This window comes from Akebia trifoliata, chromosome 5 (assembly GCF_017979445.1).
Source record: "Akebia trifoliata isolate Shusen 1 chromosome 5, ASM1797944v1, whole genome shotgun sequence".
Lineage (NCBI taxonomy): Eukaryota > Viridiplantae > Streptophyta > Magnoliopsida > Ranunculales > Lardizabalaceae > Akebia > Akebia trifoliata.
In genome coordinates, this window is record NC_141379.1 from 24,779,035 (window position 1) to 24,795,346 (window position 16,312).

Sequence of the window (16,312 nt, forward strand, 5' to 3'; positions counted from 1 at the left end):
TTTGTCCAATGAGCTTCACAATCTCAAGATATGAATTTAGAGAAATAACTAGGATAAACAAAATATTTTGAAGATGTTTGTAAAAAAAAATTAGGATATTTCACTTTTTTCTCTTAGTTTTTTGGATAAATATCAATCAAGAATGGTTCTTTTGGGTTGAATCATCTAAGCAAGTTGTTATCTCAAGTTTTTAGTAATCTTTCCATGTATTTTAATGGAAAAAACTTATAAAGAGAAAATGGGCAGGTTTTACCATTGTTGAGTTCACCACTTTTTATTTAATAAGTGGTGAACTCAACTGTAAAAAGTGGTGAATTCAATAGTAATTAAAAAGTTTCAAGTTTGATAGTAATTAAAAAGTGGTGAACTGATGGATCGTTTAGAAAGAAAAAGTTTACTAAATGTCTTGTGAACAAGCCGTGCAAAACTTAGGGACTATTGAGAAAGAAATCCTTCCGTGAGGGTCCTTTAAATAATTTTTCCTAATTTCTTTGATCTTTCTTTGTGTCAAAATATTTGGGGCAGGAATTAGTGAGTTATCTAACAACTTTACCAAACAAGGCCCTAAATCTCACATTGTATTGCGTAGTAAATGAAGCCAAAATTAAGGGTAAATTCGTCCATCTAAAATAGTTAGCATTTGGGTTATTTTAGGTGATCCCAATCACATTTTGCTGTTCAGATTGATAATCAGGAGTTTATGCATTATGTATAGACCTATCATTGCTCGGCAAAGATATACGTGTCATTCCAATATTAAATAATAACTAAGATGCACACTGCCCAAGTTTTACCTTAACCAATGAGAAGTTGACACGAGTGTTCTTATGGAGTATTTTCATATTATGGTACCTACTGGATAAAAAATAGGAGCTCCGTAAAGTCAACCCATGCAAATAAAGACTTGTAAAGGTCTTGGTGGGTCCTACGAAGAAGAGTTTCATTTTTCTTTTAGGGAGATTTCGAACAATTAGAGATACACCCTGCATTTTCAAACTGATGATGATGAGCCTCTTTTGAACTCGGTCTTCTATGAGAGATTAAGTAAATTACTTAAATGCCCTTTATCTTCAACTTTCAACCAATACCCCTTGATTTTTCTCGTAGAAAATATATTTTCAAGTTGTTAACTTACTTTTAGAGTAAACTATTTCCAACTAATTCAACTTCTTCAATATTTTATTTTAGAACATTTTTCAAAAATCTTGAGAAACCTTCATTTTCCTCCAGAAATCTTATTTTCTTCTTGAGGTTTGAAGGACGAAGGACATATAATATTAAGATTGAAGACAAGTTCACCCTCAAAATCTTTCATCTTCAAGCTATTTAACTTTTAAAGTAAATTATACCTAACTTATGCAATCTTTTCTTCCATCCATTGTCTTCAATGCCTTGTAGAAAGTTAAAATTTTTCTACCCAAAAAACTATCATTCTAACTCGCTAAGAAATCTATCTTGATTTTTGACGTATGAAGAGGATAAAATCTGAATTTAGAAACATGGTTAAAAAAACCTTTTAACATAGAGTTGAAGATGACTGATTTCATGAGAAAATCAAGGGATTTTCTACTAGAGACTAAAGATGAGGGTATTTAGGTTATTTATGCAGAGAAGATAGGGGAATATCAACGGTGTGATAAGAATTAGTGTGTGTATGTGTCAGTCAAAGTCTTTGCCCCAGTCAACAACACCAACTCCCACCCAAAACACAAGTTCACAAACTCCAAGACCCCACACCCCATCTCTTAAAACCCACAAACGACTCTTCCCTTCACTTGCCAAACTCTTCTTCTTCTTCTTTCTAACCTTCTTCTTGTCAGGAATTTAAAAAAAAAAAAAAAAAAATTTAAAAGAAACGTAGGATAAGCTCCAAAATTCTAAAATGAGCAGGTATGTACATGGTTCCTCCCTCACCTTCTTGATCATGTTCATGTTCACGTTCTTCACTCCTTTGGTCTTGTCTCAACTCAGTCCAAACCAAAGAAACACCATTATCAAATTTTCCACACTTGTGAAGAACAACACTTGGAACACCACAGTCCCAAACATATGTTCATGGAAAGGAGTAACTTGCGCACCCAACAACAACTTCATAACCCATCTTTCTCTCTCTGGGTTTGGCATCTCTGCCTCTGATTCCATCAAAGATTTGTGTCAGATTAATTCATTAGAGTCTCTTGATCTCTCTAATAATCTTCTTGCATCCATTCCTGATGGGTTCATCACTGATTGTGGTGGGATTAGAGGGTTAAAATTGTTGAATTTTAGTAGAAACAGGTTGTCTGGTCCTTTGCCTACTTTTCATGGTTTTGTTGGGTTAGAGTCTTTGGACTTGTCTGGGAATTCTTTGTGGGGAAATATTGATTTACAATTTGATGGGTTGGTTGGAATCAGAAGCTTGAACCTAAGTTCCAATAACTTCAGTGGGTCTGTTCCTCTCAACTTCGGTAAATCCATAGTTTTGGAGGAATTGCAGCTCTCTAAAGAATATGTTTGAGCGTCAAATTCCTGAAAAACTCATGGGTAATCGAAATCTAACTCTGATCGATCTTAGTGATAATCGACTTTTCGGGCCTGTTCCCAATCTTATAGGAGACCTTTCAAAGTTAGAAACACTCCTCCTTTCTTCCAATTCTCTAAATGGAGGAATCCCTGACAGTCTGTCTAGGATCAAGACCTTGATGCGACTTGCCGCGTATGAAAACAAATTTTCGGGTACCATTCCTAAAGGACTTACACAATATGTGAGGATTTTGGATCTTAGTTACAATAGTCTAACTGGGTCGATCCCCGATGATCTTCTATCGCCTCCAAATTTGCAGTCTGTTGATTTAACTAACAATTCACTTGAAGGACCAATCCCCACTAACATGTCTCCAAGTTTGTTGCGGTTGAGGTTGGGAAACAACCGACTCAATGGAACAATCCCCTCTGCAGCCGTCGGAACGCTCTCAAAATTGACTTATTTTGAGCTCGATAACAATAGCTTGAGCGGCCAAATTCCTGTGGAATTGGGAAATTGCCAGAGTTTGGCTCTGTTAAATCTCGCTCAAAACAAGCTTACTGGTTCGTTGCCTAAAGAATTGGTCAATCTTCGACAGCTTCAAGTTATGAAACTCCAATCCAACAGTCTCACTGGAGAAATTCCTGATCAAATTTCGCAGTTAGTGAACTTGTCTACACTGAATATCAGCCTCAATTCGCTTACAGGTTCAATCCCATCTTCGATTTCAAGTTTACAGAAGCTTACGAACCTCAATCTGCAAGACAATAAACTCAATGGTTCAATACCCGATTCAATTAGTAACTTGAACTTGCTCTTGGAACTCCAACTCGGAAAAAACAATCTAAGCGGTCGGATTCCAAGGATGCCACTTCGCTTGCAGATTGCACTCAACCTCAGTTACAACTGCTTTGATGGACCAATCCCAGTTACCCTCAGTGGGCTGTCGGAATTAGAGGTTTTAGATCTCTCAAACAATAGATTTACAGGCAAGGTCCCGACTTTTCTGACTCAAATGGGAAGCCTAACACACTTGTGGCTTTCGAATAATAGCCTCTCCGGAATTCTCCCGACGTTCAAAAAATTTGTCGACGTTCAAATCTCCGGAAATAAGGATTTCATCAACACAACAATCTCAAATACTCCTACTTCATCAAAGAAGAGAAATTCAATTACTGTGGGAATTCTTATTGCAGTCGTGGGTCCGCTTATTGCTATTGGAATTGTACGGGGGACTTTTTTACTGATTTCGAGAATGTTTTATCAGGCTATCAATGGCCATCTTATAACTGTAACTGGCATCCACATGTCTGGTATCGACTTTGCCACAGCAATGAAAGCAGTTAGGAACCCGACTAACATCATCCTTAAGACCAAGTTCTCAACCTATTACAAGGTTGTCATGCCTTGTGGAACAAATTATTATGTTAAGAAGCTTAACCAGAACGACAAGATTTTGCAACTCGAGAGCCACGAGAGGTTCGGACAAGAGCTAGAGGTCTTCGGTAGGCTGAGCAACTCAAACATTATGATCCCATTGGTTTATATTGTTTTTGTCAAGAGTGCTTATGTCTTTTATGAATACGCCCAAATGGGTACTCTCTTCGATGCTCTTCATGGAAGCTTGGAAACTTCACTAGATTGGACAAGCCGTTATAGTATAGCTGTTGGTGTAGCTCAGGGCCTCGCTTTCCTTCATGGATGCAACACTGGGCCAGTTCTCCTCCTCGACCTTTCAACTAAAAGCATCTTACTTAAATCCCTCAAGGAGCCTCAGATTGGGGATATGGAACTTTGTAAGGTGATCGATCCTACTAAGAGAACTGGGAGCCTTTCGACAATTACTGGTTCTGTTGGGTACATTCCTCCAGGTGAATCAATCCATACATGTTTTACGATAAAAGCTCTTACTTTTTAGCTATGGGTATACTCAAGGTTTACAGTTTCCTTCTATTGTTTCAGTTGTTAAAAGAATGAAACATTTGGAATGTATCATAACATTCTGAACCATAGGCTTTAAATCAATAAAGATTAATTTATTCATAAATAAATATAGAAAATTGTATGTTGAAATTAAAAATCAAACTTTTTCGACATGATACACCTTAAAAATATTTCTAAACATTTCAAAGTAAACTTAGGCACCTCGGAACATTGCATTTGAGATATATATATATCTATATATATATATATATATATATATAGGATAGCATTCGGCTGCCAAAATGGGAGCAAAAATCCTAGTCAAAGTTTTGTCCTATATGGGCTAAAAAATTTCGAAATGAGCTGATTTTTTGTGAGATCCTCACAAAAAAAATCAGCTCATTCCACAACTTTTATCCCTCATCAAAAGTGGTCTACAAATTAACGATAAAAATGATGGTCCATGATTCTTCAACTTAATATTGAAAAATGTCATTTCTATTTGATTAAAATGAATCATAGAAGTTACAAAAATTGTTCAATGCATAATTTTGTATCAAAACATTAAAATTGATATGTTTTTCAACATTCCCATACATTCAAAATTCTGAATGTATGACAATGTTCCATATCAGTATGTTAAAAAAGCTGAATGCTCCAGCCGAAACTTTATGGAACGAAATGAAACTTTGAATTATGAACTAGAGACTAACTGTTCTGTTATCTAAACCTATAAGCTTATTCCTTTTATGGTTTGCAGAGTACGCGTACACAATGAGTGACGATGCCCGGGAATGTCTACAGCTTCGGGGTAATCCTGCTGGAATTGTTGACTGGAAGGCCAGCAGTCACTGAAGGGACTGAGTTGGCCAAATGGGTATTGGGTAATTCAATTCAGCAGGAGATGTGGGATCATATTCTTGATCCTAATGTTAGTGAAACATCATTTGGGGTTCCAAATCAGATGCTATCAGTCCTTAAGATTGCTTTGGATTGTGTTAGTGTCCTACCCGAAGCAAGGCTGAAGATGATGAATGTGGTACGGATGCTTCTTGATGCAAATATAAGCTCAGAAAGTATCGGTTTTGAACAAGAACTAAATTGACACTACGGTAAAATGGGGCTATAGCGACGGCCGTGACCGTCGCTATAGGGAAAAATACCGTCGCAAAAAATATGTAGCGACGGCCAAGGAGGCCGTCGGTAGTCGTCGCTATCGCTCTATGTTGTATCGACGGCCAACTATACACAAACGTCGTTATATACATGACTTATAGCGACAGCCGTTATTGACCGTCGCTATAGGGTATCGTTTTTTTAAAAAAAAATTTTACTCTTTAGCTGCGCTTTTGGCCGTCGCTGCAAAGGTTTTTGAAGAAAAAAAAAAGTTAATTACACCAGCCCCTTCATGTATTGTAGAATATTGGAGATACCCCTACGTTTTGAAATTCATGACCATGACCCTAATTACCATTATGAAAAGACCCAAATGCCCACTCTACTAGAGTTCATTGTGTAACTATTACCAGATTATGATACAAGATGAGCTACTAATTTTACTTTTACATTACAAAAATTAATGGACATGGAGTAATTATAACTAATTAGTTGCCTTTGTTGAGGTTTTGATAGGATATGAAGCATCCGTGGCTATACCACATATTCCCTCTTCATCGACTATGCCGCGCTGCATTCTTATGTAACCTTTCTCACCCCATTCTGGTCTCCATGAGTTCTTCACTATCCAATACTTGATCGCCACCCCATGATCTAGTTCTTTGCCACAATCTCCCATGAATACGCCCTGTGATCATAGGCCAGTCAATTCATGCATATAAATTAAATTCAAAAGATTGATGCCATACCCTCTTGAGCTAAATTTTTAGGCTGTTTAGATAAATGGGCCAAGATTGGTCTTTAGAATTAACAACAAAAAGGTCAGACTCTGACCCTTATTGGATGGGCTAAAATGGCCTTACATCTAGTCCAAACTTGGCCCATTAACACCCTTAGATAGGCTAGAATTATTATTCTGAAATCTTCTGAAATTTGAAGGTTTAGAATTAAAAATGCATTTCATCAAATAACTTTAGAAGACATACTATATACTTGAAAAGGTGCAAATTTCGACCGAGGTCCCTTGCAAATTTCAAAAGCCAAGCCATAAATGATTGTTTGTGACGTTAAAACGCCTTAAGCCATTTGAGCTGGTTGAGTTTCTAATGGGTCTGACCTGTTAATCACTTCCTGTTGATTCCTAAGGAAATTCACATCGGTTAGAGTCAATGGACTCAAAGGGATATTCACACGCTTCAACCACCAATTGATGTCCCAATGATCACAGACATGAAAAAAAATGCAAATACTGATAAAACCATAACTATAGAACTGCAAAAACCCTTGAAGAAGTATTCAAATTTTAAAACCCACTCCCCTCCTTGGTTTGAAGATACAATTAAGTGTAATAAAGATGATTAAATCTAGGTATGGCAAAACAAAAACAAAAACAATAATAAAAGTAAAACATAGAGAATAGATCTCATCACACTATTAAACAAATAAATAATTAATAATTAAAAAAATTCTCTCTTATCAGTACGTACTATCAGACAGTAATACCTTATAATCATATTTCGAAAATGACTGATGAGGCCATAACTGCAAATGTATGTTGTATGTAAGGGTATGGGAACCATTATAGGGGTTGAACACACATGCTTAACACCTGCACACACACAAAGCTTTGGATCATGTTCATATTTATTAAGCATGTTAGTCATACCAGTGAAATTCTAAGTTTGCTTCTATTATTCCACGGAAATAAATGAATACGAAAAAGGTTTGGCCAGAATAACAACGTCAATGACACAATGAACAATTGGAATGGGACGTCCCTGAAACAAAATAAGTTGAAGAAAAGATATGTTAGCAATTTTAGCAAATAAAAATAAAAGAAAACTATTAAAAATAGATAAATGCAAGTATTAACAGTATAATACAGTACGTACATCAATATTGAACACAACGATTTCCCCAGTTCGAATAGGGTCCTTACTCATGTGTAAGAACAAAATATCACCCTGCAAGGCCAATAAACATGTGAAATATTCATAAATAATGTTCTCCACTTGTTGAGTACTTGATTTTTCATCCCAGAGTGAGGTGCTGGAATGTCCTCGAACATACTTGTTAGATACCGTAGACAAGGTTCTTCCCCACTTCATACTTGTTATCATTACTAGCATAGCCATCCACATACATCTACCTCAAATACAAATTTTCAAATGTATTACGCATGCACATGTATTGGAAGGGATATTTAATTGAAAGATTCAAGAGAGAGAAACAAAAGGAAGTGAGAGGTGTTTTTACCAACATGTGGCAACAAAGCTGTGAAACACGACATGAACCTGCGATGGCATATATTGGTAGTTCACCCAGCCAACTGGAGGCCAAAACTGCAATTACACCACATTAGTTTAAGTATGTTTACTATTTAGTTATTTTTTATCTGATTTTTTTTTGTTGACAAATTGCATTAATTTCTTTTCAAGATATAAAAAAGATGGTTCACCATTTCATACCTTCCATACTGTCAATTGAACAGAAGGGTAGTCCTTTTTGACTTTATTCCTGACTAAACTCCATGGTCTTCCTACATGACCAAACAATATTGGCATTGATAGGCTATACTTCATTAACTTGTGATAGTACATGTGTAAATGTTATTTGTTTGTTTGTATTTGTGTATGTGCATGTATTATTGTGCATGCACAGTGAAGACAATTGAAAGGCAGTCTTATTGAACTTTATTCCCAACTAAATGACCTTTCTACATGACCAAAGTTTATTTATATTAAGAAGCACGACTTGCAACTAAAAGAGTATAATATGTATAAGCAGTCCTATTTCCTCCATAATAACACATAAAATTATTATTATTATAGGAACTTCAAGTACTTTACCTCTACAGGCAGACTGGCTGGGAATAGATTAATGGCACCAGGATTATAACTGAAGCTGCGGGGAAAGTGTGGTGTAATCAGCATCAAATTGGGACGCAACATATATAAGCAACTAATTGAATACAGATCTTCGATTTTAATATAGAAGTAAAAGTTGTGTGATGAGTTCAAAATAAGTAGAAATGTCTTTATTGTTTCAGAGTATGGCAAAAATGGCCAAGCAATAAATGAAACACTAGAATGGTTTTTGGCACCAAAGGAGTTAGATACAGAATGTCAATGCTTGTATGCTTATTCTTGGGTTTGAAACTTGTTGATTGGAAAACATAAAAAATTTGTAGCGTAAGGAGCCATAAGAGTCGGAACAATACCTGCGAGACAGTACCAGCTGCCACACATATGGAATGAAGAACTCCTCAGGATGATTTTCTTGCTCATATGTGAATCGTAATTGAGTAAACATCTGCTCGGATTCAATATTTCCAAAATACAAGTTAAAGGCACGTTATTTTTCATGAAAATAATTTTTCCCAAAAAATAATTGGACTACAATTTCTAATGCCAAATAGACCAATAACATTTTACCTTCATCCTTTCACCTCGCCAAGATCGGCGATTGATGATTATGATTTGGAGGACTTCCTCCACGGACCATTCAACATCCATTATCTAGGCATCCATGCGGCTATTGAAAAAATCTAATACCTAAAAAGATGGAAGGTCATAAAACTATGTTCCCCTCGAGAACATGGTAGAACAGAGACATCAAGCACTTGTACTCAGCTTAGGAAAACTATTAACCTGTAGTTTCTTTCTATGGAAGGTAATAACAATTCAAAAGGCAAAGAAAACTAAGCACTTGAAGCGTACATTGTAGATTTTCCTTACAATCTAGCAAATGGGGACCCCACCTTTCTTCCCTTTCAGTGAAAATAGGGAATAAATTAAAAAAAAAAAAAAAAGAAGATCAAAGTTTTGGGCAGAAGATTTACCTATAAATATAATTTACCATGATACCTCTGCTTTGACAAAGGCCTTTTTCTGATTTATCAGCCATCCAATTTAATCTCTCAATCATCTATTTCATGATCAGAAAAAAGTAAGTGTTAGAAGATGAGTTCAACTTGACAAGTTTAATTCAAGAGAAGCACAAAAGATCTTCCGATGTCCTAAATGCAACAGCTTGGGAAACGAAAAAGACCTAGTACATTAGTGACCTCATCATATAGAAGAAGAATCACAGAAATGTTTTAATTGGAATTTAATGGTTTTCAAGAAAGAACATGAGAATTGCTCAAATGTAAAGGTTTCAAATCAATAACTAGTAATAACCACACATGATTTTTCGGGCGGTAGACAAAAGATTGGCCATAATAATTTTTTACCTCGCATGTTCTGCATAAAAATGCAAATACAACTGGAAAACATGCAGGAATAAATATTCTTTTAAATGAGAAAAAATAAATATTATAACATTTTTTTATAAGATAGAGTATACATTTTGAATTTTCAAATGTTAAATAGATTCATATTTTCAAATATTAGACAAATCACATTAAGAATAGGGATACTTGAGCAAAAGAAGCTGAAAAACTTGTTGTCAACTACATATGCAATGGGGACAATTCCTAGAAAGGTGAGGAAAGCCAAGATTCTATGAATCCATCTCATTTAAAGAACTGAATGCAGATCATCTGTGGCTTGTTGACACAATATATGAGCTAGGGTCCAAAGCATGTGAGGCTAGATGTGTTCTCAAGTGACTACATTTCTATAGCGGTGGAGAAACAGAAAACAAAAGATGGCAAGCAAGATAAGCTCTTTATAAACTGTGGAGTGAAAAATGGGGTCCTAGAGACTTCATTTATTTCAAAACAATGGCAAACTTAAGTAAGAAATACTTTGGTTTGCACGATTCCATTCCACCATTCAGCTCTATCTAGAGCTACAATATGTTAAGATCTCCTATCTTGAAAAATTTTCTTAATGTCATAAACTTGAACCATGGTGAGGTAAAAAACACTTACCAAAGAGAAATCTAAATGACAATTTAATAAACACTGACTGAATATTTGCTTTGTTACATCATCGTTACTCACAACAATGTGCACCTCCACGTATTGCTTCCAATATTTAGCCTGCATAAAGGGTACAGAGGATTCAATTATGTACTTCACGTAACATCTCAGAACAAATAGCCTAATTGAACCTTTTAATCTAGGTACAATTAAGGGTGTTAACTATAAAACAAAACTGGTATTGAAATAACTGACCACCAAAACAAGAGGGTATGTGTATATTAGCCCCTAAAAAACTAAAAGGATATCTCGTTCTTCTGCTCTTCTTTTTTAATAAATTATACTTTCAAAAAAAAAAAAAAAAAAACAGGATGAGCAACAAGCTATACATCAGTGAAACTAGATGGAGCTGTGAATGATTGAAACCCACCTAAAAACAAAATCTTTAAAAAAAGCATGTACAATCTTTTTACAATTGAAGATCATACATCTCTTTTATCTTCAAAATAATCTACTCAACGCTACAATTATGGTATAAAGAAAGAAAAAATCCACTATCTAAATTCACAAAAAAGTGATACAAATCATTTGTTGATTGCTCAACTATAAACACACACACACACACACTCATACATCACTTTTGGTTCTTGACAGTGATAGGTGAAAGAACTCACAATGCAACAAATCGTAAAAATAGAACCGAAATCCAAACAATTGGGATTTCTAGAGGTAGAACCACCCATCATTGTGGCTATGTGGTGAAACTTTGATAATTTATTGTAGTGATCTTGCTCTTTATAACCTACTTTTTTTAAGTCAGAAACATGATTTAAGAGTCTAAATTGGACAATTTTATTGCTAATAGACACAAATTTGGCACACTATGGTGTTTACTTGGAGTCCCATTAGGAAAACTAGAATCCATGCTTATTAGCAACCAACTATAATATATAAGAATCCAAATATAAAAGATTTGTTCACTAATCATTCAAACAAGGTTAGTAGAAAAATAAAATCAAACAACCAAATTACAATAGTGCTCCTATGGGTAAATATTATGCAAAAACACGTTTAAAAAAAAAAAAAAAAATTGAGCGAGTTCTCAGATTTGATAAGCAGAATTGGGGAATGGTGGTCACCTGAAATCTGATTTCGTCCAAACATTGAATTAAAATTATAGAAATTGAGATATAATCAGCAATAAAATTTTCTCCAAACTGAAACATCTCATTTATACACATTGCTAGGAAAATGAAATTACCTGCAAAAATGAATTGGAGGTGATGCACTTTGAGCTGATTTTATTATCAAACCAAGCAAACTAACAGCAACTTTAATCAAATTATTGGATTTCTTGAAGTTTCAATCTCAATGTGATTTCTACAGAGTTCTCTAATTACTTGAAAAATTAATGCCCTAGATCTCTTGAATCAGTAGAAAAAATAAAATCAAACTTTCTCGTCTTCAACAAACCCTAGATCCACACACACACAGTTACCTTGATGGATCGATCAGAGAAGATGAACCAGATCGAAGAGATCGAGTAGAGAGAGCACGGTATTGTTTAAGGAGAGATGAATATAGGGGAATCAGAGAATCAGACCAAATCGAAGAGAGAAAGAGAGAGAGCAGCTCGAAGAGAAAATCGCAGAGAGAGAGAGAGTTACCTTGATGTATCCATTTGAAAAGATGAACCAGATCGAGAGATTGATTAGAGAGAGCGAATATTATTTAAGGAAAGATAAATAAAAGGAAATCCGAGAATCAGAGCAAATTGAAGAGAGTGAGAGAGAGCAGATCGAAAAGAAATATTTGCAGATCCGTGAGGAGAGTCAACAACGACAGATTTTAGCTGACCGTCGTTTCAAGTCGTTGCCATAGATCATTTTTCTTGTAGTGTGACCATCTGGTTTTCATCATTCTCGACTGTTATAGGTCTAATGGGAGTTGGTAGTGTGTATTATATTCACCTTATATGTAAAGATGGTTGAACAATTCTCTTTCTTATAAATATAGATATATACTACAATTTTGGTTTCTATTATGATTATTGATTGAAATAAACAACAATTTCCCCAATGATCTCTCTTTGAAGGATTAATCTTTCAAAAAAAAAAAAAAATGTTTGAAGGATTAATTTGTCATGTTTGTACACATCTTCTCTTTGTTTCCCAAGCCTCTATTGGATTGTAGATAGAGTTCAAAAAGTGTTAGAAGCGTGTTGGCTATCTAATTGCTCCATTTTAAAAAGTTCTTACACTACAATGTAGCAAATTACTATAAGAGAAAATATCTCTGGAAGGAAACAATAAGAACGATGCAAAGGATTACTTTGATGTCTTATTATAACTAAAATGTTAAAACTTGGTAGCTTAGATACCTTTGAGCATTGTAACACATAATGCACTTTTATATATATATAGATATATATATATATATAGGGAGGCGTTCAATGGCCAACTTTTTGGCAAAACATTTTTCAAAACATGAGTTAGAAGTTTTAGAATGGGCTGATTTTTCGTGAGGATGATCTCCTCACCGTAGAGATCATCCTCACCAAAAATCAGCCCATTCCAAAACTTCTAACTCATGTTTTGAAAAATGTTTTGCCAAAAAGTTGGCCATTGAACGCCACCTATATATATATCAACAAATATTTTGGCAAAACATTTTTCAAAACATGGGTTAGAGGTTTTGGAATGGGCTGATTTTTGGTGAGGATGATCTCTACGGTGAGGAGATCATCATCACCAAAAATCAACCCATTCCAAAACTTCTAACCCCATTAAAAATGGTTTACAAAAAATGGACGGTCCACGATTTTTCAACTTGTAAATTGGGGTTAGAAGTTTTGGAATGGGCTGATTTTTGTTGAGGATGATCTCTAGGAGATCATCCTCAACAAAAATCAGCCCATTCCAAAACCTCTAACCCATGTTTTGAATAATGTTTTGCCAAAATGGTTGTCAAAATGTTTGTTGTTGAACGGGACCCTATATATATATATATATATATATATATATATATATATATATATATATATATATATATATATATATATATATATGTAAAAACAATGGTTTTTGAAAACATGGGTTAGAGGTTTTGCATTGAGCTGATTTTTTGTGAGGATGCCTATGATGAGAAGATCATTCTCACAAAAAATCAGTTCAATCTGAAATTTCTAAATCCATCAAAAGTGATTTACAAATTATTGACAAAAAATCGATGGTCAACATTCTAAATCACTTTTAATGGGGTTAGAAATTTCAGATTGGACTGATTTTTTGTTCGGATGATCTTCTCATCATAGAGATCATCCTCACAAAAGTCAGCTCAATCCGAAGCTTCTAACCTATATTTTGAAAATTTATTAATGTTACATTGTTTTTGCATATATTTTTTCAAATGTCCCTCGATCCTGACCCATATATATGTATATATATATATATATATATATATATATATATATATAGGGTCCCGTTCAATGGCAAACTTTTTGGCAAAACATTTTTCAAAACATGAGTTAGAAGTTTTGAAATGGGCTGATTTTTGGTGAGGATGATCTCTACGGTGAGGAGATCATCCTCATCAAAAATCAGCCCATTCCAAAACTTCTAACCCATGTTTACAAGTTGAAAAATTGTGGACCGTCCATTGTTTGTAAACTATTTTTGATGGGGTTAGAAGTTTTGGAATGGGCTGATTTTTGGTGATGATGATCTCCTCACCGTAGAGATCATCCTCACCAAAAATCAGCCCATTCCAAAACTTCTAACTCATGTTTTGAAAAATGTTTTGCCATTGAACGCTACCCATATATATATAATGAAATATATGATACAAAAATCATGCTCGTACGTTATCATCATCATCTATGCCTAATCACGAATATTAAGCTTGGCAAAGCCTAACATGTCATAGACATGCTTTGAATTTTTTTATGTTTTTTTTTATGATATTCTTTAAAATTAATTAAGTATGAACAATAATCATAACAGGAAAACAGTAAATTAAAATTTTCTAACAAGATTTGAAAGATGCTACTTGCTAAGTTGGTTGGTTTACCATTGACATTCACCTACTAACTGACTAACCATTAACCTACTTGTCTATTTTAAAAAAAAAATCATAATACTAGTCACAAGTTTGACACGGGAAAAGGAACTTATGCGACATTGACAAAAATTGATAAAATGTTCCATTAGGACTCCCGGTCTACACCTAGGACAAGGAACAATCAAAATATCAGATATGTCACTGATAAGGCACACGAGAATCTACCTCCAATTCATTGAAGTTTCTCATGAATACCAGACTCCGAGAAAGTTCACTCTTATACCTATTGAAAGTTCACTCTTATACCTATTGAGTATTGTGTTATCCACCCTCTGCTCACGAAGGTCACATGCTCACGTCTTGTGCTGCAGTTTGACTCATAACACATAGTTATGCCTTCTCTTAACACCAATTGATTTGAGGAAGAGTGGTTTGCAGCATGGTATCAAAGCGGCACAATCTGTATAGGTCACGAGTTTGAGTCTTCTCAAAAGCATTTTCCACCCTTATGGGTGAGGGGGAGTGTTAAGTGTTGTTTGTCCACCTTCATTTCCAGGTATCATGTGCTCATGTATCGTGCCCCAATTCTACTCATGACCCTCTTATATACATAGTTGTGCCTTCTTTTACACCAATTGATTTTAATTAGAGTGATTTGCAACAATATTACACTATAAAAGTTTGAAATTGGTTTTTTTTTTTCTTTCTTATCTGAGATGACATACTACTAGGATTGTAATTCCTATCTTATTAAGTTTCAATATAGCTTTTCGGAATCCACAAACCATTCCAACCAATTGTCAAGAACTTCTTTGAATATGTTCTTTATAAATCTTGGCAAATGGATGTTGAGAAGGGACTTTCCACACCTTCAATTCTCCTAAAATCTAATCTTGTCCTCCTTACTGGCTTTCAGATCTATCATTTTTCTGAAATTATGTAATAAATTAAAGAAAGATACACTTCCAAATAATACACTTGTAAGTTGCCTTTTGGGGCAATTTCCCACTTTTCTTTTATAAGTATAAATTTATTAAGAAAAAAAAAGATGCAAACAATGGTTGAGATGACCAATCAAACATAAACAAAAGCAACTAACTAATACGCATGGTGTCCCACTAAAAACAAAATCCCCAAAGAAAAATCTCTTAAAGTCAGGGTACAACTTGCACAAAAAAATAGCAACCAAAGAATGTTAAGCACAACATCTGTGAAAGACTATTCCTTCTCCTTGAAAATTCTCTTATTCCTTTCCAACCATAACCCCCAAGTGAAAACTAAAGGAAGGAACCTCACAAAATTTTTTCCCTGAAAACATAGAGGAATCCCAACTTTGAAAAATGGCTATACTGAAAATGGGGCAATCCATGAAATTTTAAAAATATTGAAAAATTGGGACTGAATGGAATGAGATAACGTGCAATGAATCAAAATGTGGTTCACAGATTCACCGTTTGAGTTTAGAGAACACATAAGTTTGGAATCACGAATCCCCTTTGTAGACACCCCGATTTATACGAACCCATTAGAAAGATCTAAAATTTTCTCGAGTTGATTTCAATTTAGAACTTAAGCCTTTCAACGGGCCCGCATTGCCACTTGGCATCATTTTCTAAACCGAGCTATGGTCGGTTTGGTTCGGTTCTACAGGTTGCCAATATCCTATAAATGTGATTGGAAACAACATATTTTTAATGAAAAATAAATAAATACAATAGTTATGAAATTTTATGTCCTAACTAGATTAATAGATAGTCATTAATCTATGTCTTAATTCCTAAAATAATTTATAAAAAAATTAAAATAATTCATATATAAATTTATTATACAAGGGTTTGGTTCTC

At 34.6% G+C, this 16,312-nt stretch overlaps 2 protein-coding genes across 19 annotated transcripts; one reads left to right on the plus strand and one right to left on the minus strand.

Moving 5' to 3' along the window:
- Nucleotides 1-1,862: 1,862 nt before the first annotated feature.
- LOC147401738 (uncharacterized) lies at nucleotides 1,863-5,531 on the plus strand. The gene is given in 4 exon segments (XM_086444439.1): nucleotides 1,863-2,482; nucleotides 2,484-4,374; nucleotides 5,187-5,202; nucleotides 5,204-5,531. Coding segments are annotated over 4 exon segments (2,835 nt in total). The 5' UTR covers nucleotides 1,863-1,882.
- Nucleotides 5,532-5,778: 247 nt separating this feature from the next.
- On the minus strand, nucleotides 5,779-12,454 carry LOC147401739 (uncharacterized). Of its 18 annotated transcripts, none has more exons than XM_086443130.1 (11): nucleotides 11,908-12,390; nucleotides 10,419-10,529; nucleotides 9,384-9,469; nucleotides 8,977-9,096; nucleotides 8,763-8,854; nucleotides 8,392-8,446; nucleotides 8,011-8,081; nucleotides 7,799-7,884; nucleotides 7,435-7,506; nucleotides 7,046-7,320; nucleotides 5,781-6,230 (listed from the first exon to the last, which is right to left on the minus strand). In XM_086443130.1, the coding sequence occupies exons 7-10, from the start codon at nucleotides 8,015-8,017 to the stop codon at nucleotides 7,234-7,236; spliced, it is 252 nt and encodes an 83-aa protein (XP_086299256.1). In that variant the 5' UTR covers nucleotides 8,018-8,081; nucleotides 8,392-8,446; nucleotides 8,763-8,854; nucleotides 8,977-9,096; nucleotides 9,384-9,469; nucleotides 10,419-10,529; nucleotides 11,908-12,390; the 3' UTR covers nucleotides 5,781-6,230; nucleotides 7,046-7,233. The 18 variants fall into 18 exon arrangements, 14 of the variants coding, with proteins under 14 accessions (XP_086299248.1, XP_086299254.1, XP_086299255.1 ...); XR_015178654.1 differs by lacking the exon at nucleotides 5,781-6,230 and having other exon boundaries at nucleotides 7,126-7,151; nucleotides 7,285-7,320; nucleotides 7,613-7,884; nucleotides 11,908-12,384; XR_015178652.1 differs by having other exon boundaries at nucleotides 7,046-7,506; nucleotides 7,613-7,884; nucleotides 11,908-12,385.
- Nucleotides 12,455-16,312: the final 3,858 nt, after the last annotated feature.